The 24,570-nt window shown below is 47.9% G+C and overlaps 2 protein-coding genes across 2 annotated transcripts in view; one reads left to right on the forward strand and one right to left on the reverse strand.

The window, feature by feature from the left end:
* LOC119651299 overlaps positions 1-15,408 on the reverse strand; it is a 30,170-nt gene extending 14,762 nt beyond the window's left edge. Inside the window, exons 1-2 of the mRNA XM_038054823.1 lie at positions 14,686-15,408; positions 13,606-14,612 (exon numbers count right to left, since the gene is read on the reverse strand). Of these exons, the coding sequence (XP_037910751.1) occupies positions 13,606-14,019 (414 nt within the window). The 5' untranslated portion in view covers positions 14,020-14,612; positions 14,686-15,408. The remainder of the gene's footprint in view (positions 1-13,605; positions 14,613-14,685) is intronic.
* On the forward strand, positions 15,404-24,040 carry LOC119651302 (cleavage stimulation factor subunit 2). Its single transcript, XM_038054828.1, has 4 exons — positions 15,404-15,461; positions 15,517-15,595; positions 22,801-23,224; positions 23,295-24,040. The coding sequence occupies exons 1-4, from the start codon at positions 15,404-15,406 to the stop codon at positions 23,955-23,957; spliced, it is 1,224 nt and encodes a 407-aa protein (XP_037910756.1). The 3' UTR covers positions 23,958-24,040.
* Positions 24,041-24,570: the final 530 nt, after the last annotated feature.

Consider the following 24,570-nt stretch of genomic DNA (forward strand, 5'->3'; position numbering starts at 1 on the left):
AAAACCGCTTCGTGTCTCTGTTGGAGTTCATCAAGGAAGTGCCCTCTCACCACTCCTCTTTGTCCTTGTTATGGACACCGTCACACGGGATATCCAACGTCCAGCGCCCTACACATTGCTTTATGCAGATGATGTTTTCCTAGCATCTGATAGCAAAAATGATCTCGAGCAACTTGTTCAAAAATGGAATGATCGCCTCATGCAACACGGTCTCAGATTGAATTTAAACAAAACCGAATTTTTGACGACCGATCCCCATGAAACAGGCACAACCACTGATCTGCCCAGAACTGAGCGATTTAAATACCTCGGGTCAACGCTATCAGCCAATGGAGAGTTGCGTTATGAAATTGCTTCACGCATTAACGCAACCTGGATGAAGTGGCGTTCCACAACTGGTGTCCTTTGTGATCGACGTATCAACGGACGTCTCAAATCTAAAATTTACCGCAATGTCGTCCGTCCAGTCGCTCTCTATGGTTCTGAGTGTTGGCCGACCATAAAAGACAATGAACGGCGTCTTGCGGTAATGGAGACGAAGATGTTACGTTGGACTAGTGGCGTCACACGTTTAGATCACATCCGAAATGAGGATATCCGCGATCGTTATGGGGTTGCACCGATCGTGGAAAAGTTGCGAGAGAGGCGTCTTCGATGGTATGGTCACGCAATTCGTGCAAACGAGAATTCACTTGCAAAGATTGGTCTGAACATCGAAGTCGATGGTAAACGACCAAAAGGCAGACCTAAGCAACGGTGGCTTGATACGCTGGATGGAGATTTGAAAGCCTCGAGATTGCACCCAGATCAGGCATTCGATAGAGCCAAATGGCGAAGCCGATCACGACGAGCCGACCCCGCTTGTGAACGGGACAAAGGCTGATGAAAAAGAAGACATTGTGCTGAAGGTAGTGTCGCGTCGCGTAGCGATATGCGGTCGTACCTTAAGAATAACAGATAGTAGCTGCACGAAAGTGATGCCGAGAACGGGGCTTCATTTACAAAACATTTCGAAAAGGCATTTCCATTCACCGCAAATGGAAAACAAGATTTCTAACTCTATCTATGGGTATGCCAAAGAAAAGTTTCTTATTTCAAGCCCCTTCAGAGCATGACCTTATCACGCGAAAATTACTGACGGAGTTATCCAACCTCAAGCCATGGAAGATTTCAAAAAGTAAAATGATTCTTTGCTTTCAAGAGACACAGAGAAAAAATCTTGGACTTGAAGAAAGAAATTGGTGTGAAGACAATTGGACACATTACAGGGTCGTCATAATGTCGATCTGTGGTTACTAAATCCAGCTATGCGATTCAACGTGCACATCCAATACGGAGTTTGTACAGAGAATCCTATACAGGATTACGAATAATCATGCGCTCGCTAATTGGGCACTGTAAATGTTGACCGTAGATTGGAAATTTGGTCAAGAAGTCAACTCGAAGTTCATTTCTGGCTTACCGTCTACATAAATAAGCAAAAATGTGATTATCGGAGCGATCACCACTCGCAAGTGTTCGAACAGGCATAGATGTATTCGAAGATTGAGAGTGACAGCGTTCTGCTCGGACGACAAGGTTGCTGCCACGTATGCCTCCCCGCAACCCATATAGTAGCATAGATAGAACATTGGCTCAACTTTATATTTATATTTGTGTTGAGATAGTTGCTCTGCTTGTTAATGCAAATAGGAAATGTTTGATCAGCAATCAACAACTGGAAACCTTAATTTCGTTGGTGTTCCGTCCGACTGATGTTAGTTTACCTTTTCAAATTCAGATATTTGGCTAAGATGTCATGAGCGTAGTCGAGGGTTTAAGGATGGATGACATTGAACACTTGCACGTCTTCCATCCAAGGAAGCTTGAAGAACGTCAAACGAGTAAAAAAAGTTTTGGTGACAAAATGCACACACAAACACAGTTCAAGCTGTCGATTACACCGAAACTGAACTGAATTCACCATCCACGTACCGGCAAGCCGCAACATCAGTAATTCAAATCTGGACGTGGAAGGACTCGAGACGGGAATTTGAGATATTTTTGTGTGTGAGCACGTTCATTAGAGATAAAAATGCCCATAAAATTATATGGGAGACCCGTATGTGTAATTCCTCATCTTCAGAATCGTAATTCATTCCATTTTTCGACCCCCCTTCCTAAAAAGGTGAGGAATACTTATAGTGTCTTTGACCATTCGAAAAATCCGTGATCTACCTGATCAAGACGTTTTCATAATTCTATACGGACTTCAAAAATAAGTTAGCTTTGCGCAAGTTTCAACTTCAATGGCAGTGTAATGCCTGATAATTGCGGCGAGAACTGGGGTCGAACTTCTAAACTCCAACATTTCAGCACCCAGGCTGCGAAGGAACTTTTATGTCGTAATCGGCGAGTTTCCATCAATTCATCGCTTTCAAAATGGTTGACGCTATCTCGTGACGTTTCAAGCCTTCTATTTAGTGGCGGACGACGGAAATTGCCGACCTGCTGAGAGAATGTCATCACCTCCGTCGCTTTGCACAACGTGCAGGGTACATAAGATCACCAATAAACAAAACGGAAAGTTTGCTGCTGACAAAAGATAGCTGATGAGGTGGATAGGGATCCGTTGGAACTTGGTTATAAACCGGAAAATCGAGGCCATGTAGGAAAACTGTTCCCTTAATGCCGAACAGATCACCGAGTTGAGGCATCCAGCATTTATCTCGACGAGTAGTGCTCCTCGTTTGCTTCATGTAAGAGATACTTTCGATCCCGTAAGATTGCAGGTATGCTAGACACACTAGAAAATAATACCATGCGCTGGGGAGGACCAGCGGAAAATGGAGATTGCCGCGTCACAGGGACCTATCCTAGAGCCGGACCTCTGAAATGCATGTTACCATAGTCTACAAGGACGGTCCGATAAGTACTTAGCCCACAAAAAAATTTTTTTTTTGTCGATGGGACAGCAGTCTCTGACCCAATTCGACTAATTTTGACGTGGCGGCCGCGGAAGTGTGAGCAGGTCCGTTGACATTATGGAAAAGCACGCATCTCTTCTGGCCCCCTACATGAGGATGGACGATTCCGTAGCCTACACAATGACGAAATCTATGAGCGATACCATGACCGTCCGATTGTGGATAAAATCCGGCTCAATAGGTTACGGTGGGCGGGTCACTTAATCCGTATGGATGAGGATGATCCCGCCCGGAAAGTCTATATGGGCAATATCTATGGTATAAAAAGAAGACGAGGCAGACCCTGCCTAAGATGGAGCGATGGCGTGGGTCAGGACGCCAGACAACTTTTAGGGATATCGAATTGGTGGACCTCGGCGCAAAACCGGGATGTCTGGAGTTCCTTATTAAGGCAGGCCTAGACCGGATACCGGTTGTTGCGCCGTTGATGATGACGTATCTCTTCGCCAAATGGGGCTTTTTTTCCTCCAATTCGGCGTCGAATCGGCACAATAATTCGACATAGTACAGCTCTGTGGCCCTTTTGCCCTTCTACAGGTTGTCCATTCAGATCACACCTTGTGAATCCCAGAAAACGTTGGTCATCACCTTTTCGCCTTCTTCGAAACACATTAGCCGGGTGAAGTCCAGTATTTCTACTGTTCCTTGGCCTCTGGTGTACCGGTGGACTCTTGTTTCCTCGACGATGAAACGACGCAGAAACTCATTCGAATTGCGCTTAAACAGCGCCGAACGCTGCTCTGAAGTGGTTTCACGGTTGCGCTTGTTGTCCGGAGTGAGCACCCATCGCGCCGGCAGATTTCTCATGTATAAAATTTCATGCAGGATATGACCCACGTAGTCTTTCCAGATGCCTACTGTCTCAGCTATCTCGCGGACCTTTAATCGGTGGTCTGTCAATACGAGATCCTGGATTTTTATCAGTTTATCCTCCGTGGTAGCCGTGTTCAGGGCATCTGGGCGTAGCTCATTAAAAACCATTACCGACGGAAATTGATCTTTTTCTCCTTTTCTAAAATCCGCGGACATATCCGCTTCCATACGCGATCAAAACCAAACTACGTCCGATTCGTCCGGAATTTTGACGACAGTGGGGGTCTACGAATACCAAGACTGGATATGCCAGAAGAGTCGCATTTGGTGATGATATTGCGGCACTTGTTACCGCACGCACTGTTGAGCAGGCGTAAAACAAACCTGACATATTGATGCGTTACAACCTTGCGTAGCAAAAAACCAAAGTAGTCATCTTGACTAAAAAGTAAATCCCGATCATGCGTACCGTGTCGATCGGTGAGTTGATTATAGAGTCAAAACCAGTGATTAAATATCTTGGATTGATGCTCGACTCGAAGATGAGCTTGTTCGAGCAACCCAAAGCAACAACGAACTTCACCATGCTACCCAGTCTGTACTGCTTTATATTGCCGAGGTTTACGACAGCCTTGTGCCACCACTCAGCTATCCAGGCATGCCAAAGGATACCCCAAAAAACCACAACACATATATAAGCACTTCATACAAAAGCAAAGAAATAATAGAAGTAACAGAAATCAACTTACTTTGATGCTGTAAACTCAAATTAGAAGCGAACGCCCCGCAAAAGAAAACAAGCAAAATCGCATAAAAATGCAGAGTAAAAGGTTAATATTGCTTTATTGTTATTAATAAATTTTTTCACTTGATGGTGGACCGGACTAAATGAGGAGCAACTTACTCCCTCGTTTTTTAGTCCATGGATCCCTAGTATTGGAGCGTAGCACCCCAAGCATTAAGAATTGAAAAAATCAAAAATTTGACTGACGGTTTCGTCCAGGGCAGAGGCAACTCATCAGACGCTGCCTCACCTCTGCCCTGGGAGCAGCGTGACCGATGAGCGTCTGATGAGTTGCCTCTGCCCTGGACGAAACCGTCAGTCAAATTTTTGATTTTTTCAAATTTTTTCACTTTATGCTCGTCGCGTAGGTACCAGAATTGAGTCAAGGCTAGTCTTTCCCCATCAACCACGGACGCGTTAGATTTCTTTGTGGATTTTTGTCCCCTCCCTTAGTAGGCTGTTTGGCAGCTTACCTGCTTTGGTGAAGAAATTTTCGGGGTTTCAACCCGCCTCAGGACTGCAGGTCTCCATTAGAGTAGTTTACCCCGGGTACGTTGGTGCTCAGAGGTGGCGGTGAGAAGGACGGGGCGACAACGCTGTCGGCCAAACCAAAACCAAGTGGCCGAGGAGTACCTCCATAGTGGTGACATCGGGAGACGCTGTACTCACTTTGGTTTGCCGGCCGTGATGCAGTAGGCGAATGTTCCAAAGGCCTAATTAGGGCGATCAGACCTGAGTCTGCACGGGGAATCATCTGAATTGGCCACGAAACCTCACAAGGGGTATACTGGTATCATGGGAATAAATTTTCTATGAACAGGCAAATGTGGTCAATGTTTTGTTACCTGGGTCTCCTCTAGATTCCTCCTTTCTCCCACAAATCTTGGACAGTGGAAGAATATATGCTCTGGGTGCTCTGGGACTCCATCGCAATTTGGACAGTCGGGTGAGGTCTCCAATTTAAACCTGTGCAGGTATTGGAGATATCCTCTATGCCCTGTAGGAAACTGGGTGAGATTATAATTGTCTCTCCAACCACTCCTTGATGGCAGGAATGAGCCTGTGAGTCCACCGACCCATTCCCGGGTGTTTCCACCACTCTTGTCATCTCATCTATTTATGGATTTCTCCCTCTCAGTCTTCTTCGTCCGCGATGAGGAATACGTTAGCTTCGCATTGTATATGTTCGCCATCTCATCTGCGAAGATGTCAATCGGCATCATTCCAGAGATGACGAATGCTGCATCATCTGAGACAGTCAGGCAGAGCATACCTTCAGGGCTGTCCTCCTGTAGACTGAACTCAGTTTGGTAGCGTTCCCGGACATCCGCAACGTCTCCCTCCAAACTGGGGTTGCATAGATCGAGGTCACCACCCTGCCTATAAGCAACCTAGAGGTAAGCCGTGGCCCTCCCACGTGCGGCATCATCCTTGCCAGGACCATACTAGCAGTGGATGATTTATCGTAAACATACTGCACATGTTGCTTATAGCTAAGCTTCCTGTCTATCACCATTTGATGGTCGGTTTGGAAGTGATGATATGATTCCTGATTCTAATACAGGCGTAATTTCTCTTCCGGTGCTTAGTGATGTTTTTCCTCCGCAAGTGTCAGACCAGAGCTCTTTAGCCAACTTTTAACACCACCAATTGCCTCGCTTGAGTATAACTCAGCATCTTCGAGATGCTTTGCGACAACAACCAGCGCTATGTCGTCAACGTAACCCACCACTGTGGCTTCCCTCGGAATAATAATCGGTGGCGCAACAATCCATATTAGATTAGGTCCTTGAAGCCTGTTAGAACACTTCATTCAAGACCGTAATGGTACACTCTACAGGAATACAGTACAATGTGGTCAGCATTGCGCTCCCTTGGAAGGGGAAGATTAAGTACATCGTTGTACATGATGTTCCACAGTAGTGCGCCCAATACGGAGCCCTGCGGGACACCCGCGGAAACAACGTACTCTTGGGGTCCGGCATCGCTGTCATACCAGGGCCTCCTTTCAGTTAAATAACTGCCGATGATAGCAGCGAGATAGGCGGGAATACCAACCTTCGCTAAAGATTTCCGCATTAGATTCCAATTGGTCACGAAACCTCACCAGGGGTATACTGGTACCATGGGAACCGGGATAGCCCCTGGACTCTCATACTTCGGGTGAACTCCCGTTGTATGTGATTACAGCTCGGTTATTTGCGGTTGCCCCCCTAGTGGGAGCTTCATGGGGGTTGTTGGTTATGCTCAAGCGAGAAGAGACCTCGGCGTGGTGTTGCGTTTTAATACGGGTGCCGTATTCCTTAGTTCGGTAGAGATTTAGATAGGTCTTGCATCCACCAGTATGAATGCTAAGCCATGCACTTGGTATAGACTGGTACCATTGTTGCTTGTCACAGCGGGACTCTGATTGTGATCACAAAATCAATCCGTGTCCGTAGAGGACAGTGGGATTAAGTCTCTACGACAGGTACCCACGTAAAACACACAAGGACTCACATCCGAAATGAGGACATCCGCGATCGTTATGCGGTTGCATCGATCGTGGAAAAATTACGAGAGAGGGGTCTTCGATGGTATGTGTCACGCAATTCGTGCTAACGAGAATTCACTTGCCAAGATTGGTCTGAACATTGAAGTCGATGGTAAACGACCAAAAGGACGGCCGAAACAACAGTGGCTTGATACGCTGGAAGGGGATTTAAAAGCCTCGAAATTGCACCCAGATCAAGCATTCGATAGAGCCAAATGGCGAAACCGATCACGACGAGCCGACCCCGCTTGTGAACGGGACAAAGGCTGAAGAAAAAGAAGAAGTTCGATACCAGGTCACCCCTTTCCACCATTGGGCTTTAGCCATCCCGTCATTCTTCGACGGAGTCTAACACCTTCAAGGACCTGGACGTCTGCACACACGTCTTGTTTCGCGTGGATGCTTCCCGGAAGGCTTTGCAACCGCTATATGAGGGCCCATATATATTACACAGAGGGGAACACTTATTTAGACTTGAGGTCGACGGCAGGCCCAAGAGCGTCTTCATAACCAGGCTAGGGCCTTTTGTCCCCGGGGTCAAGGTCTCGGGGAAGGCAGGCCCATGTCTCGGGAGATTCCAAGACCATGCAGATCGAGATCGTTGTTGAAGGTATTCTTCTTCGGACTCATCTGTTCCCTCAGTGCTCTTATCCCTCCAATCGCAAAATCATCAGTTCGATTCCCAAGGTAGAGTAGTTTGGTACACTGGCAATTATTCTGACTCTAAATTTTTTAAACCTTCCCATCAATAGCGCCCATCCCAGCTTCTAATCCGTACCATGCTCCCCTTGCGTCCCTCAACGAGTGGAAGTTTTTTCAACTCTTAGACAAAAATGTCATGAAAGCAGGCTGTTCTGCACCAAAGCGCTCTCGGAACTGCCATATATACGTTTGGACAAAGAACATCCCACTTAGAACTTCATTGAAAACTAAAAAATATTAAAATCTGTTTGCTGTTTGCTTGGCGGCCTGGTCTGATTATGCTTCAGGTTAAAGTTGCGTAATTAGGCAAGTCCTCACACGACCTCCGCGTGGTGGCCGCTGGAAACCGTCTTCGGGCGGGCCAAGAGTGTGTAGGGCCGGGCTGGGAGTAGGCTCATCCAACTGACGAGGATCTGCTTGTCTGCTGGTCATGTGTTAGGGGCAAGTAGATCTGGCGGGGGGATGGACTGAAGTAACAGCCCGGGGATCGTCCTCCCTGCACCGGAGAAGGTGCTAATAGGACCCCAAGCCAAGGTGGAACAGCATACGCCGAGGGCTGCGTGGCCAATGGGCAGCTTGGTCTTTAGTATGCGAACTCTGAATAACTTGGGCACCTTCAGTTTCAAATAAGACCCTTACCCTGGTGGCCGGGCCAGCCAGGGTGGACATTTTTCCCGGACTACTCGTGGGACCAAGACATGGACTCAATTAATAATAAAAAAACCAAAACGACGATAGAAGAGGAGGCGATGATGCCAGGCGCATCATCGGAGGACGAGCTGCTGGCCTCCAGCCAGGAGACAGTGGCCGTCGAGAGCAGTACACTCGGTGCCAGCCGTAGCACCGTTATGCTGAAACCAACCGCAGGGACCTCCCGGAGCGAGGCGTCAGACGGACTAGTGGCTTCTAGCCTGGAATCCACTGCCGTCAGGCTGGGTGTAGCGAGTACCAGACATAGTACTCCTGACCCGAAGCCCTCAGCGTCGGGGGATCCCTCGAAAGCGAAAACCGACAAGAATCGCCGGAAACCGGCTAAGAAGCGAAGGTCCACGGGTGTCCTGCTCAAGAGTCAGTACCAGAAGGCCATGCATATTCTTGGCAAGATTGCCAAGAATAAGGAGGCCGGTACTGTCGACGAGCGGGATGAAAAAGACCTCGCTAAATACCAGGCGATTGTTGATGAATACAACAGCAAACGCCGGGCTGACGAGCAGAAGGCGAAGCCCATCGCTCTAAAACGCAACCGATCTCAAGACGAGGTCGAACAAGATAAAAAGCGGAGTAGAGTGGGCAAGAGCGCAGACGCCAAGCAACATACGAGGGAAATTGTTCAGCAACCGTCAGCCGGCGGGCCACGTACTGCGAAGACCTTCAGCGATGTGGCCAGGAGTCACTTATGGGTGGCGCTGGCGGATGGCAATTCTGCTAGCGGCAAACTAACGCTGGAGGTGTGGACCAGTGTTGAGGCTAGGCTGTCGGGCATGGTCTATGAACATCTCGTGGAAACCGGAGGCAAACACCCGGGACTCACTCCCCACTTTGATTCATCTCATGTGGTCCGTGGGTTCCACGTAATAGCTTGCATGGACCAGTTCTCTAAGGACTTTCTCGGCTCGTGCGTCGCTAAGATCAGCGACGCTTGGGAGGGCGTTAAGCTCAAGACTATCCCTTACGACGAGATTCCCAGGAGACCGGTCGCTCGCATTTGGTTGCCGAAGATCCGCATGGAGAAGGACAAGCTGGTCCATTTCCTGCGCCTTCACAACCCCGGGATTCCCATGGACGACTGGGTTGTTATAAAGGAGGAGGAACCTCAGATAAACAGCCAGCCCGTACTACTCCGCATAAACGAGGAGTGCCTGGAGGCACTGAAAAAGGCCGATTACAAAGTGTGGTTCGGAGTCAGGAATGCCAAAGTAAAAGTGTTCCGCTCTGCAAAACCGGACGACGACCTTGACCCAATCGACGCCGCCAACGAGCTGTTGGAGGAGATGACGATCGACGGTCCGACGGGGGCTGTCGAACCCCCCACGCAAGCAGATCATGCTGAGGGTAACGCAGATAAATCTGCAGCACTCGAAGTGTGCCTCGGCTAATCTGCTCGTCTTCCTCTTAGAGGAAGACATCGACATCGCATTAATACAGGAGCCCTGGGTCGGAAGCGACCGAACCATCAAAGGGCTCCAAAACAAATATTTTAATCTATTCCACAGCACAGGAGACGCTGATCAGGCTAAACCTAGAGCATGTATTCTTGCGAGGAAGAGTCTGCACGCTTTTCTGTGCCCGGACCTGAGTTCCAGTGACCTAGTTGTGGTCAAGCTGGAGCAGGTGGGGGCAGAGAACGTGTATATTTCCTCGGCGTACATGGCTCACGACCGATCAGCTCCGCCACAAGAACTACAACATCTGATGAACACCATAACACCAAAGAAAGCCAACCTGCTGATAGGCTGCGACGCAAATGCAAGGCATACGCTTTGGGGCAGCTCTGAAATCAACGAAAGGGGTGAGTCATTCTTTGATTTTATTATTACTTCAAATTTATCGGTGTGTAACAGGGGCAGTACACCAACCTTTCATTTCCCCTGCTCGGAGAACTGTGACGGTTGGGAAGAGGTCCTTGATATCACCCTAATAACCGACAACGGGATTCTTAGGGTGGAGGACTGGAGAGTGTCTGACCAGAGATCCTTCTCTGACCACAGTTGGATACTCTTCAGTCTAGATCTCGCCGCAGAGGTCCCCAAGCCCTTTAGAGAACCCAGGAGGATCGACTGGAGAAAATTTGGCCAGGTAATTAAGAACAAACTCTCCGGTGAGCAAATTGGTAGGATTGGCACGACAGACGAACTGGAGTCAAAGGTCGGGGCTCTGGAGAAGGCTTTTGATACCGCCTTCAAAGTCTCGTGCCCTGCTAAGTACAGCAAAAAGACCCTGCCACCGTAGTGGAACGAAGATCTCTCTAGTCTCAGGAAGTTGACCAGAGAAATCTTCAACATCTGCTACAGGCAAAAATACTGGCAGCCATACAAGGACTGCCTAAAGAAGTACAAGTCGGCCATCAGGACCGCCAAGAGGCGGTCTTGGCTAGACTATTGTCAGAACATTGAAAGCACTAGTGAATCCGCGAGGCTCAATAAGATTCTGTCCAAGGAACATAAGAGTCCATCCTTCCTTAAAAAGTCGGAAGGCTCCTGGACGGAATCTTCTAGTGAAACCTTGGAGCTGCTGGTGCAAATGCACTTTCCCTCCAGCGAGGAGGACTGTGAGTCAGAACCTCGCTTGGAGGGTTTGCGGCAACCCCAGCTGTGCGAGACTATCAAATCGGTAATTACCGGGGATAGGATCGGCTGGGCTATAAACAGCTTCTCCGCATACAAATCTCCGGGCCCAGATGGCATAATGCCAGTCATGCTACAGAAGCAGCAGGAAAGGGTTGTGCCGTGGCTTGTTGAGATTTACCGGAGCTGCATCACTTTAGGATACGTACCGCAGTCCTGGAGGCGCGCACGGGTGGTTTTCATACCGAAAGCGGGCAGGTGCGGTCATGAGTCCGCGAAGGACTTTCGACCAATCAGCCTGACCTCTTTCGTGCTGAAGACCCTAGAACGCGTCCTGGACATTCACTTAAGGACGATTATGGAGAGAACGCCTTTCTCTAAGTCCCAGCATGCCTACCTCAAAGGAAAATCCACAGAAACCGCCCTCCACGAGGTAATTGGCACGGTTGAGCGGTCGCTGCAGTACAAGCAGTATACCCTTGCTGCCTTCTTGGATATAGAAGGAGCCTTCAACAACGTCAGTACCAACGCCATCAAGGAAGCCTTGACCGGTATTGGATTGGAGGGGTATCTCACGCATTGGATTATATCCATGCTGAGTACCAGGATAATCCAATCCGATCTGGGAGGCAACCACTTGACCAGAGCTGTGAACAGAGGCACGCCCCAGGGTGGTGCTATCTCACCGGTGCTCTGGTTAATAGTAATGGACAAAATTTTACGTACTTTAGACAGCAGCGGGGTGAAGGTGGTAGCGTATGCCGACGACTTGGTGATACTAGTATCTGGGATGTTTCTGTCCATTATGAGCGACATCATGGAAGGAGCGTTGCGAAAGGTGTGTCTGTGGGCCGCAAGATGCGGACTCAGCATAAACCCAACCAAAACGCAACTGATGCTATTTACCACCAAGACAAGGATACCTGAATTCCATCTACCACGGCTGAATGAACAAAGATTGGTTCTTTCCTCTAATGTGAAGTATTTGGGTGTAATCCTGGATCCTAAGCTAAATTGGAGGTTGAACATAGAACTGAGGGTTAAGAAGGCCTGTATAGCCTTCTATGCCTGTAAGAGAACCTTTGCCAAGAAATGGGGTCTCCAGCCGAGGATGGTTCTCTGGATGTACACCGCTGTAGTGCGTCCGATCCTGACGTACGGATCTATTGTATGGTGGCAGGCTTTGAAGAAGAAATACAATAGAACGAAGCTTAATAGGATTCAAAGAACCGCGTGTGCAGGTGCTACGGGGGCTCTGCAGTCTTGCCCGGCAGATGCTCTCAATGTACTCCTGCATCTCCTCCCCCTTGACCTCCACATCAAATATGTTGCAGCGTGCAGTGCCGTAAGACTGCGTGAGTCCGGATGCTGGGCAGCGAAGTCCTACGGCCACAGCAACATTCTAGATGAAATACCTCGAGAAATCTGGGCATCCCCCACGGACTATGTCACACGGCAGCTGAACTTCACGAGAAACTTTGCTGTGGACCTTCCAACCAGGGCAAAGTGGAAGACCGGCGGCGTGTTGCAAGACTATGACACGGTATTCTTTACGGACGGATCAAAGATGGCCTATGGAGTCGGCGCGGGGGTTTTCTCGAATACACACGGTGTATCCAAGTCGTACGGTCTCCCAGGTTTCGCCAGTGTATTCCAGGCGGAAGTACTGGCGATATTGGAAGTCTGTCGATGGCTGGAGCGTAATTCGAGTCCCAAGCGTAACATAGCCATTCTGACCGACAGCCAAGCGGCCATCAAGGCCTTGTACTCAACGACGACATCTCGGTTGGTGGGGCAGTGCAGAGACACGCTCAACCATCTGGGCGGCACGCTCAAGATCACTCTCCTCTGGGTTCCCGGGCATAGGAACATAGAAGGGAATGAGCGGGCTGACGGATTGGCCAGGCAAGGCTCTGCTCTTGGCAGTCCCTCGGGGAACACAGTCGGTGTTCCGCTGGCGGCTGTCGGGGGCCGAGTCTACTCGCACTACCTAGCAGCCGCGGGCCTGAGATGGCGAAGGCTTACAAGCTGTGCCAAATCAAGGAGAATTTGGCCCGCTTATAACATAGCCCGATCACGAGAGCTCCTGTGCCAGACACGTGCAAATGCATTCAAGATTACGGCGGTCTGCACGGGGCACTGGCCCATAGGGGACCATGCCGCTAGGCTCGGCTTACCCTACAACTCGCATTGCCGAAGCTGCGGAGAAGGAAGGGAAACACTCATGCACTTTCTCTGCGATTGCCCGGCTCTGGCTCGAGTCAGGCTGCGGACACTGGGTAAACCATTCTTTGGGGACCTCAGTGAGATTTCTAGTTACAGGGTCGGAGAGCTGCTTTCCTTCGTGAATGCTACGGGCTGGCTCTGAAGATCCGAGCCAGCTGGACTCCGCTTCCCTGTTCCTATAACAACAGTTACGGTCTTAGGAGTTTGTGGCATCAAAACGGCGCACCAAAGCGCTAATTGGGCTCCTCGGAGCGGCCACTGATACCTACCTACCTACCTGTTTGCTTAGTAACTTACCTGCAACTGAGACGGTGCAATGAAATTCGGTTGAGCGACAATCCTTTGCGTTGGTGCTTCCATTTTGTCCTCAACTCCGGTTGCGGAATGGTAGACCATCGTACTCTGTCGATTCACAATCATAACATTGGGTCGAGGAGGCGGCGGCGGTGGAGGTGCAAATATGAACTGCGTTCCTTGGGGTTGTTGGCTATAGCCTCCGCGAATGGTACAATTATTCCCAGAAAAGTCGGCCGTTGTCGCCGCCACATCTTGAGGTTGAAATCTCTGCGGAGGTATCCTTTCCGAACCGACAGCCAATGACACCAGAGCTCTAATAACTTGCTCCTTGGGATGTGTCTCGAGGTGGTCTTCCAGCGCCATGCCGGGACGCAGGTAGAGGGTGCAAACTGGACATGTGACCAGTTCCTGCATTTTGAAATCTTGGAGATGATGCTAGCGTGGTTCTTTCCAAAAGTGTTTAAAGCTGAGATGCACGACAGCAAATCTGCCCCTCATTCGACCAGTCGGTGCTCGCTATGGATGCTGGGGGCGACGTAGTGCACCATAGCACTTGCAAGCAAAAAGAGAGAAGAATCGATAGCAAACGTCACAAGGTCTCCATTTCCCTCGGTGAACCGCTGCACGTTCTAGCGAAATTTACCAGAATTTGTAAATTACTTGCTTTGCCGTTAGTTCTCAGTCCCAATTCCGATCTAATTAGAATAACTCGCCATGCAACGTCACACTCACGGTGGGTCTGCTCACCTATGCGGAGTCCTTGCCTGCCTCTATCGGGACGAGCCTAGAATTCCTTGATTACGTCTGGCAGCGGTTAAAAAGAAAGATGATCGCCGATTACACTGATTTCTTTTGTTTGCCGCAAGCATACATTCCAAATTCAGCTGCGACGATTAGCGTTTCCCCCAGAACTCGCGATGACTATGTGGGCACGGAACCTGATGTCAATTCGATGGTCCCCGACGTTCTACGCTCACGAAATTACCATAAGAATCCTCACTAGCAATCTTCGCAAAATAAATCAATGGAATCTCAGAAAAAATTACTGAAATTTCCATTTATCGCAAGAAAAAAGCTTACGCCGTCGTGTCCGAGATCGATTTTGTGCGAAAGTTGTTGCTGGAATTTTTGAGGTATTCGAAAACGCACGGGCAGGAGCTTTGTCGAGGAATTTCTGCCAGAAAACTACACTTTTTCATGGAAATGTCTGTCAAATTGATTGTAGACTTGGAACCGTGTTTCACTCACGCACTTTTTAAGGTTTAAGATGTGATAAGAAACGCAAAAACGCTTTCCCAAAACTCACGTCCCATACAACAGCAGTCCGTCCATGAAAGTTTGAAAGCAGACATGTTTATTGACGATCGAATTCGAAACATATGCATGGAATAGAGTTGAGGAGGTTGAGGTACTTGTTCTGATTGGCAAATGGGTTTCTTAGCTTTTGGGAGGTATTAAATGAGTTCCTCCCTTTGTGTATTCTATACATTTATTTAATCAATCTTCTGCCATTTTAACTAAAAGGTGGATGGAATTATTCCACTTTTTTTTGTGGTACATTTTTTCATAAATATAAAAATTCTCACCTGTCATTGCGGGGAAGTTTTCCCCCGAATTGAATCTACAAAAAAATAAATCGATTTGGTCAACCCTGCATCTAGTACTTGAATTCATATGTCAATGCCACAACTTTGCTGTCAACGTCCGTCTGGCGTGCAGATGCCGATTGTTGTGATCTGTTGGAGCGAGTTTTGAATAATTTTTCCATCTTAAATTCGACTTAAAAAGGGAAGTGAAAATGGGCGAGAAAAATAATGATCAGAGTGTTATGGATAAGTCAATGCGGTCAGTGTTCGGTAAGTTTACAATCCCCATTTGACGGGTCAAAACTAACGAAATGTCGCTTTTCAGTGGGGAACATTCCGTATGAAGCAACAGAAGAGAAACTGAAGGAGATTTTCAGTGAAGTCGGTCCTGTGATTTCCTTGAAGTAAGTGGATACAAATTTCTTAGCATTGAGTGTTGTATTCTTGAAGTTATTTAGTCTCATTTGTGGATGAAGTTGGGAACACCAAAATGCCGCTTCTGGGCCAAGTTACAGCAATGTCTGAGGATCGCGTCTATTGAAACCACCACCTCTCTTCGGCTCGTATATACACCGAATTACCGTGAAGTACTACTTCCGGAAAAGGCTCTAGACTATACCAACATATTAGGCCACGCGTCCGACATACTTCTTGGTTTCGTCAAATCCTTGGAGTTACTTTGGATCGAGACTGTTGCTGCTTTTACAACACTTCAATTCGCCTTTGACCTCGACAGCCCCTCTACAAATTTGTGGGGCTCAATATCTGTGTTGAGCGCCATTCAGTCTTCCTTCCTCATCCATGGATTACGAACAATGGAACATAATATGCTGTGGGTTCTCGGGTGTAGCGGCGTACGTGGAACAGTCGAGATATTCATCGAACCCCAAGCGATGCGAAGAACTGTGCCAGGGGGTAATTCAAGCCTTGATGATCGACGATAGCATTTTAACATGCCCAAGAACCTTCGCACATCCTTCATCGTTGTTGGCAGAGGAAAGTCCTTAATCACTTCAACATTGTCTGGCTCAGGTCAGGATTCCATAAGGCATAATCCTCTGACCGAGAAATTTTACCTTTTTACGGTTTTCAAATAATAATAACAACTGAACTCCGCCGTAGCCGGTCCCAACCCTGGTTGTGGAGAGAGGAAGGATGGATGGCTTCAGTCTGAATGGGTGTACGCTACCGCAGCGTCTCAGGGGGTAAATGAGGAAAGTGCAAGTTTTGCAGTCTTGCAGTTACTCTCTGAGGAGGAGGTCTTGCAGACTACTCTCTGAGGAAGCTATCACCACACCTGGCAGCTACGGATAAAATGTACCGCAAAAAATGAGAAGAAGAAGAAATTCGAGGTCCGGTACGGATAACCGGCGGGAGTCGTCTATCTTGAGACTGGGTCGGGCTCCCGTAATGGACAGCACAGCGTCGAAACCGCTAGTCGTGGGGCGGTTCGACGTCTAGGCGCCACGAGGACCAGGAGCATTGCTCCGCCTGCTGCAGCTGTTTCGCCACAATCTGTGACGTCCGCCTCGGGAGGTTCGGGCAGCGGATGAAGGGGACTGAAGAAATTAACCTCTTCATCATCCGCTACTACTACGAAATAATGGCGAGGGCGGGTACAACATCTTACCGCCCCTCATTGCACCAGAGATTCGTCGAGCGTTTCCCGCAATTTGCGCACGTGACTGTGCAGCGAGTCGCAGACCAGTACCGCTTTATTGTTCACAGCGACACAATCCCGGCCATCATCAGGAAGCGTGTTTGTCTTGAGGTCATCGTGGAAACTGGTGACTGAGAGTTGGTGGGGGCAGAGACTACGGCGTTGACAACACCACGCCGCAGGCAACAGTTTCAGAACTCACCGAAGCAATTTTCTCCACCGTCCGGCTGAAGTCTCCGCTGAGGTTCGGGACGAATTCGAAAGTGCGTGTATATATAATTCTTGGAAATGGATCCTTTGAATAGACCAGGTATTCCAAGGCTCTATGTATCTCCAGCAACTCCGGGAATTCTATCTCAAATCAATGATAAGATTGCATCTCGACTGTGTGCTGATATGTCACTGCTGCAACTACAAGCAGTTGTGTATTGTGGTGCAGTTGCGGCACGGTCAGAAGATTCGTTTTCACGTTATTGGTTTAAGTAACCGAAGTAATCCACCATGGAAAATTCGTCTGGAACATCGACGTGACTCCCTAAGGCAGGACGCTGCTGGTCTGATTCAGATCAGCACTGGCAATGCCAGCAGGTGAGAAATAAAGTGCAGAGAATCTACAGAAACTATGTCATCCCCAGTGAAACACCCGTAGTTGAAATTCCGGACACACTAAAGCAGAAACTTTCTATCATATGCAGTCGGTTACGACGGTATGGTGAAAGTCACTCCAAACGTGTCCAGAATGCAGTATACGCGAGGAACCAGCCGAGCTTTTTTAGATCTCTCAACGAATCCCAACAGAGCGTCCAGACAGTGCAATTTTCGGTAAGGGAAGCGAAAGAATACTGTGGTGGACTTTGGAAGGCACCCGCCATGCTGTTACGCCTGGCATGAATTTTGCGGATGTTACCGAAGAGGAAGTTCAACGAGCCATAAACAGGTCGAAGAACTAGAGGGGCTCAGATCTGAATCGGGTGCAGAATTTTTGGTATAAGAAATTTACCAGCGCACAGTCGATTGGCACACAGCATAAATCAGGTCATGAGTCGGCCGGAGGAATTTCCATCCTTCCTCACTGCGGGGATTACCTACCTTATCCTTAAGAAGGACACGATGTAGGACCCCGCAAATACAAGACCGATTACTTGCTTACCAACCCTCTACAAATTCATTACGTTCATTATTAGTGGAAGGATTAATGCACACCTCGAAACCAACAACATTCTGTCCGAGGAGCAGAAGGGCTGCCGATTTGGGTCAAGGGGTTGCAAAGAGCAACTCATGATCGACTCGGTAGGTTGTAGGACAAGCAAGTGGAAGCCAAGAGAAACCTCTTTAGTTGCTATACCGATTATGCCAAGGCTTTCGACAGCGTTCCGCCTACCTGGCTAATCGATGGCCTACATCTGCATCGCATTGATTGGAAATTAATAAAGTTTTTGGCGATAGTCGTGGAAGGCTGGCATACCACCTTATTAGTGCGTACATCTGAGGGTGCTAATACCTCAGAGCCCATCCGTATACGGAGGGGCATCTTCCAGGCGGATTCGTTGAGTCCCCTTTGGTTTTACATGGCACTGAACCCCTTTCATGGCTACTGAATGATGCTAGACGGCATGGTTTTGCAATTAAATATGGCCTACGTGCTAAGTGCGAACTGACTCGCTTGATGTACTTAGATGACATCAAGCTGTATGCTAATACTGACGACCATCTCAGAAGTCTGTTGCGAATAGTAGACATGTTCAGCCGTGATAATCGGATGGAGTTTGGATTAGACAAGTGTCGAATCCAAGCCATCTGCAAAGATCAGCACGAGCTGCATGCCGGACATAGGATTGGTGACCTCCACATCGAAGCTATAACCGAGACAGACTTCTACAAGTACCTAGGAATTCTGCAAGGAACTCATGCTCTGTTGTCCGAATTCCTGCGATGCGTAAAGCTGGTGTTGACCTCGCATCTCTTGGGGAAGAGTAAAATAAGCGCATTGAATGTATTCACTATCCCTCCGCTGGCTTATGCATTCGGAATATTGCCGTGGACGAAGACCGATCTGGAAAACGTCCAGCGGCGGATACGGACAACTTATGTCCAAATTCCGAATTCATCATCCAAACTCCACGCCGTGGAGCGGATGAACCTGCCTCCTGACATCGGAGGTAGAGGGGTATTTCACGTGGTGGCACAACATCATCGTCAAGTCGAGCTGCTGCGTGCTTATTTTTACAGCAAAGAGCAGGCGAGTCCTGTGCATGCGGCTGTCTGTAAGGCAGACTGTGAGCTGACTCCACTTAATTTGAAGGATCGATCTGAGTGGGGTGAAGTCAGACCAAGAGCGGATCGATAGATGGTAATCGAAGGCAATGCACGGTAAACACGTGAATTGTCTTTGGCAGCCATTTGTTGAAAAGATGGCTGTGTGTTGGGAAGTTCTTTACTGAGACGGAGGGGTTCATGTGTGCCATTCAGGATCGCGTGGTCGCCACCTGAGCTTATGAAAAGCTCATCATGAAAGAACGGGTGGTGAATGTAAGTAGTGAGTCAACTAAAAAAATTTTTTTTTCCTCTATTCTTTCCTTTTACGGAGAAGGCAAAGAATTTTAGCGACTTTATAATATATAATTGATAATACTAATAAATAAAATAAAAAATATCGCTTTTGATACAATTTCTGATATTGGCTATTGATACTTTTTCAACAAGCCTACCTCAAAGAGACGTTGAAAAATGCACTCAAGGTAGTCCCAATTCTCAGATTCCGGTTCCACCCGTGTATACGAAACAAAAAAGTTTAAGTTTCGTAGGAGAGAGTGGAAAAATCGCTGGAATATCTACGTAGCGACGCACAAGCCGAAAATCATTCTGGTGAACTCGAAGAATCGAAAAGGTGTGCAGATAACTGTTTACGGTATGTCTTCATCAGGGACACGCCTTGGCTAGATCCAATGTCATCGCGGTTGCGATCCTCGAAAACTATTGAAAGAATGTCGTTTGCGTAGGTGGAAATCTTCCCTACCGACTTTAAAGAGATTGTGGAGTCTATTAAAGTTTTGTTCTGCAGATCCGCCAACAGCCCATAATGACACAGGACGAGGCGCTTAAAATGGAGGTGCTTATATCCGCCAGAATGAATCGCCACAAAATGTCCGGCGCAGTCCGAGACTCACGTCCACCTGCCTATAGCCATAGATGCAGATGGGAGACTAGTTCGCGGCAGCTAGTCGTAGGTTCTGCAGTGTCAATGTCACGTGAGAACCGACACCTCAGCGCCCGTGTCGGTCAGGAAGCAACGCTTGCTCAGAGGATTGAAAATTGTAAGCTGCATGGTACTGCGCTTCGGGTAACCATCGCCGAGGCGCCCAACGAGTCTAGTTTTTTGCTGCGTTGAAATTGCATCCTGTGGTACATTTAGTGGCTTGAGCTCCGTATTTACGGTGGTATCAGTAAATCTTTGGCGCCGATGAGGGTCCCGGCGTGCGACTATCGGAACGCCCTCTTCAGGAAGCGAATCTCAACCGTGACTGCGATCGAGATCTACCTCCTGAACGCAAAGTACCTACCGCCGCTGTAAATTCCGTGACTGCATTGGCGAATGTCATCACCATTGTTTTTAGATCGTCGATTTCCCGAGTTGCGTCTCGAGAAACCTCCGCGACCATGGGACGCGAGTACACCTCGTGCACCTTATCTGCCGTGACGGACAACACCTCCAGCAGGCCGGAGTCCGCGTAGGCTAAGATGACGCCTGTGTTCTCCGGGAGCCGCTGGAACCAGAGGGACTTCAAAAACTCGGAGCCTCGAAGCAACTGACTGGGGGTGATTTAGCATATCTTCTTAACTAACTGAAAGCCGTCCTGTGAGCTACTCCTTCAGTCGGATGTAGGAGCAGTCCTCCAGCACATCTGGGACTAATCCGATGGTCTCCTCGTCGATACCGATGAGGGCGTGTTGAAACGCGTCGCATCTGTTGTGATGCCAGCCAACGCAAATTGCGCCTCCAATTGGCGGAACCACCCTGCCGGGTTGCGCCACCAAAAGGAAGGCACCCTGACTGCCAGAGCTGCCATTGAGGGGATCGCGCCTCCCGCGGTTTTCTGTTCCAGCAACATGATAGCCAAACAATAAGTGGAGCAGAGGGGGAACACCGGAGCGAAACAACTGAAGCGGATAAACGAAAAAGAAAGCCCAGTGTCTGGATAGCTGAGTGGTTAAAGCACAAGGCGGTCGTACGGAAGATCGCAGTTCAAATCCCCCTGGTGGCACTGAAATTTGTATTGTGATTTGACGTCGGATACCAGTCGACTCAGCTGTGAATGAGTACCTGAGTCAAATCAGGGTAATAATCTCGGGCGTGCGCAATGCTGTCTCTTATAGGGTACTGTAATCCTATAGTATAACGTTACGGTCTTGAATGAAGTGTTCCATCACCCTTCTCCAATGTGAATTCTGGTCCCAACGATTATTATTATTAGCAAACTTGCGCCCCGTCGAACCAACAACCCCCCGTAGCCACGCGGAAAACGATTTGGCCGAGATTGAAGCGAAAATTCTTCCACCTCATAAGTAATATCAAGGCTGGGCCGTTTCTCGTAGTTTTCTATAAAAATTATCGTTGACTTGTTTGCCTCTTTTACTGCTAAATTTCTTTTTCACGATTATCCCCAACTTGTCCTCTCTGGGAAAGATCTCGGATTCCCAAGATTTCCGTATGAGTGGAAGTAGCAGATCTGTAGTAACCGCAGGTGCACCGATAAATTAGTTTGCGGAGTGATCGTCAAACCCATTTATGTGCATTGATGGCCAAAGTGATTTCTTTCTGTTTGGAGGAACAGTCTATATCCGCATATTAAGATGGTTAGCCATCTTATCCACAAGAGGAGGAACCTCACCGAATGAGATACGGTTAAGAACTGTGATGAAGTGTTCTTTCCACTTCCAACGAGAGATTTGCGACCAAATCCAAATTCTTTCGTGACGCAGTATACACTTTTGAAATTATTGCGTTCTGTGGCATCTTGCGCTTCGAGCTCAATAGCGAATTCTCTCTTGTCCCGGCGCACACTACGCTGAGCTTCACGGGACTTGGTCGGGTATCGGAGTTCGCGCGCGTCAATACAGGCCGACGACTTATGCAGTACCCAAGAAAAGAGCACTTTTGATTGTGGACCAGTGCTCATAGATATCTTCAGGCGGGTTACTCAGTATCTCTGCCGAATAACACGGTTCACAGTTCAACTTCGCATTTGTCTAGAAACTTTCTTTTAGCTCCCTGTTCCTATGACTCCAGTGATCTGGACTGACAAAATCGATCCAAATACTGCTGCATACCGCAGTTAGAACCACTACTGGAACGCAACATCTTAATCTCCATTACCACAAGACGTCGTCCATTGTCTTTTATAGTCGGCCAACACTCAGAACCATAGAGAGCGACAGGACGGATGACATTGCGGTAAATTTTAGATTCAAAACGTTCGTTACTACGTCGAGCACAAAGAACACCAGTTATGAAACGCCATTTCAATGACGACATAGTTATCAACATGTACGTTACAGGTCTTTGGGTTGAGTAGTTGTTAGAAGGTGTCTTTCTCCGCATCAGATCAATTCTGTGCATTTTGTGAAGCCGTTAACAAAATGAACGATGTTTTGGGATTTTCTCCTATGTCACTCTTTCACGAAATCAAATGCATCACCGTGCTGAATTTGCCTCTACCGCCGCCGCAATGTGATCAGCTGAGATCATACCGAATCTCATCAAACGGTCATCAAATCACTCGATTTTTTTAATGACGCCACGGAAACTCTTAGGAACCCCAGTGCCAATACCTTAATGTCCGGGGATTCTGTGCAGAACACTCTTATCATCCTGCATCCGAATTGAATTTTAGCGCGTGATAATGTCGTATATTCAAAACAGTAATTCATTTCTTCCTCCCTCATCTGCAGGCTTGTTTTCGATCGAGAAAGTGGCAAACCCAAAGGATATGGTTTCTGTGAATACAAAGATCAAGAAACGGCGCTCAGTGCCATGAGAAATTTGAATGGCTATGAAATTGGTGGCCGAACTTTACGTGTCGATAACGCTTGTACCGAAAAGTCTCGCATGGAAATGCAACAACTTCTACAGGGGCCACAGGTAGAAAATCCTTATGGCGAACACTGCGATCCAGAGAATGCCCCGGAAATCATAACGAAAACTGTAGCTTCCCTGCCGCCAGAGCAGATGTATGAGCTCATGAAGCAAATGAAGACATGTATACAGAATAATCCGAACGAGGCACGACAAATGTTAATTGTGAATCCGCAGTTGGCGTATGCCTTGCTGCAGGCGCAGGTTGTCATGCGAATTGTCGATCCGCAGCAAGCATTGGTAAGTAGTAAATTATCTGCAACGAATTATTAAAAAAAAAACAACTTTTCCTTTATTTCAAAAATTCCAGTCGATGCTCTTCAAGGCCAACACAATGCCACCGATCCTTACTACCAACCCTGTGACAGGACAACCACAGCAAATAAGCCCAATGGCAATGTCTCAGAGTCAGAATCAGAATCAAGGCAACATGCAAGTACCGCCTATGCTGAACAACAACAACTTCGGTCCTATGGGCGGTCAGGACATTGATTTGCGAGGAGTCGTCGATCCGCGTATGTCTCGCAATTTAGATTTAGATATGCGCGGCATTCCCAACCCTGTCCCCAATCCAATGGAAACAAACTTTCAACGAAATCCTCGTCAAATGCACCCGCCTCAGCCTGTCATTCCACCGTTTCCATCTGGAGGCAACGTTCCTTCTGCCGGTGGTCCGAATATGGGGCCAAATTTGAATACTATCAATGATCCACGTCAACGGGGTGGAGATCCGCGTTTAAGACAAGCTGGTGGGAATCAACCAGCGCCCGTTCCATCAGGACCTCAAAGTGGACCACAAAGTCGTTTACCGCCAGCAAATGGAATTCCTAATGACGCTTCAGATCAGGAGAAGGCAGCTTTGATTATGCAAGTTCTGCAATTGTCGGACGAACAGATTGCAATGCTACCACCCGAACAACGGGCCAGCATTTTGGTATTGAAGGAGCAAATAGCGAAAAGCACGCAACGCTAGTTATTTCTTGTTTAGTAAAGATAGAAATGTGTATGCATCCAATGAAATAGGTTTTTTAATAAATCAGATTCTTTACATGTTTATTTCTTGCATTTTTAATAACTGAGAATTTGTATTTATATAAAATGCCTGCGACAAGGAATTCGCGTTACATTCGCCTTCATCGTTTTGTTAAATTATGGAAGTGCAAATACCTCGATTCTAACATCCGATTAAAGTTGCTTCGCACCAATATTCTCTCTATGCCGCTATAGGGCGCCAGGAAGCTCCAACCCAATTTTAATAACTGTCGTATTTCGAGTGAAGAGCTACTTAGGATTTGTTGACCATTAATACACGAGGGGTGGCCTGGTCAGTTCATGTTTTAAATTAAGGTTACATAATTGGGTAATTCCTGGCATGCGGTGACCGCTGGAAACCGTCTTCAGACCGGCCAAGAGTGTGTAGAGCCAGACTGAGAGTAAGTTTACCCAACGAATGAGGACTTCTTTGCATGCTGGTAATATTTTAAAGGCAGGTAGATCTGGGGAGGATGAGCAGTCCGGGCCCACCTTCCCTGCACGGAAAAAAAGTGCTAAAAGGACCCTAAACAAAGGTGAACCATCATATGCTG

The sequence above is a fragment of the Hermetia illucens genome, chromosome 3 (genome assembly GCF_905115235.1).
Source record: "Hermetia illucens chromosome 3, iHerIll2.2.curated.20191125, whole genome shotgun sequence".
Lineage (NCBI taxonomy): Eukaryota > Metazoa > Arthropoda > Insecta > Diptera > Stratiomyidae > Hermetia > Hermetia illucens.

Excerpts from the sequence above, each read along its gene's own strand:
- LOC119651302 (XM_038054828.1), top strand. The coding sequence starts at position 15,404 with ATGGGCGAGAAAAATAATGATCAGAGTGTTATGGATAAGTCAATGCGG. Across the intron at positions 15,462-15,516 it reads GTCAATGCGGTCAGTGTTCG|TGGGGAACATTCCGTATGAA; the intron begins GTAAGTTTACAA and ends GTCGCTTTTCAG. Across the intron at positions 15,596-22,800 it reads GGTCCTGTGATTTCCTTGAA|GCTTGTTTTCGATCGAGAAA; the intron begins GTAAGTGGATAC and ends CCTCATCTGCAG.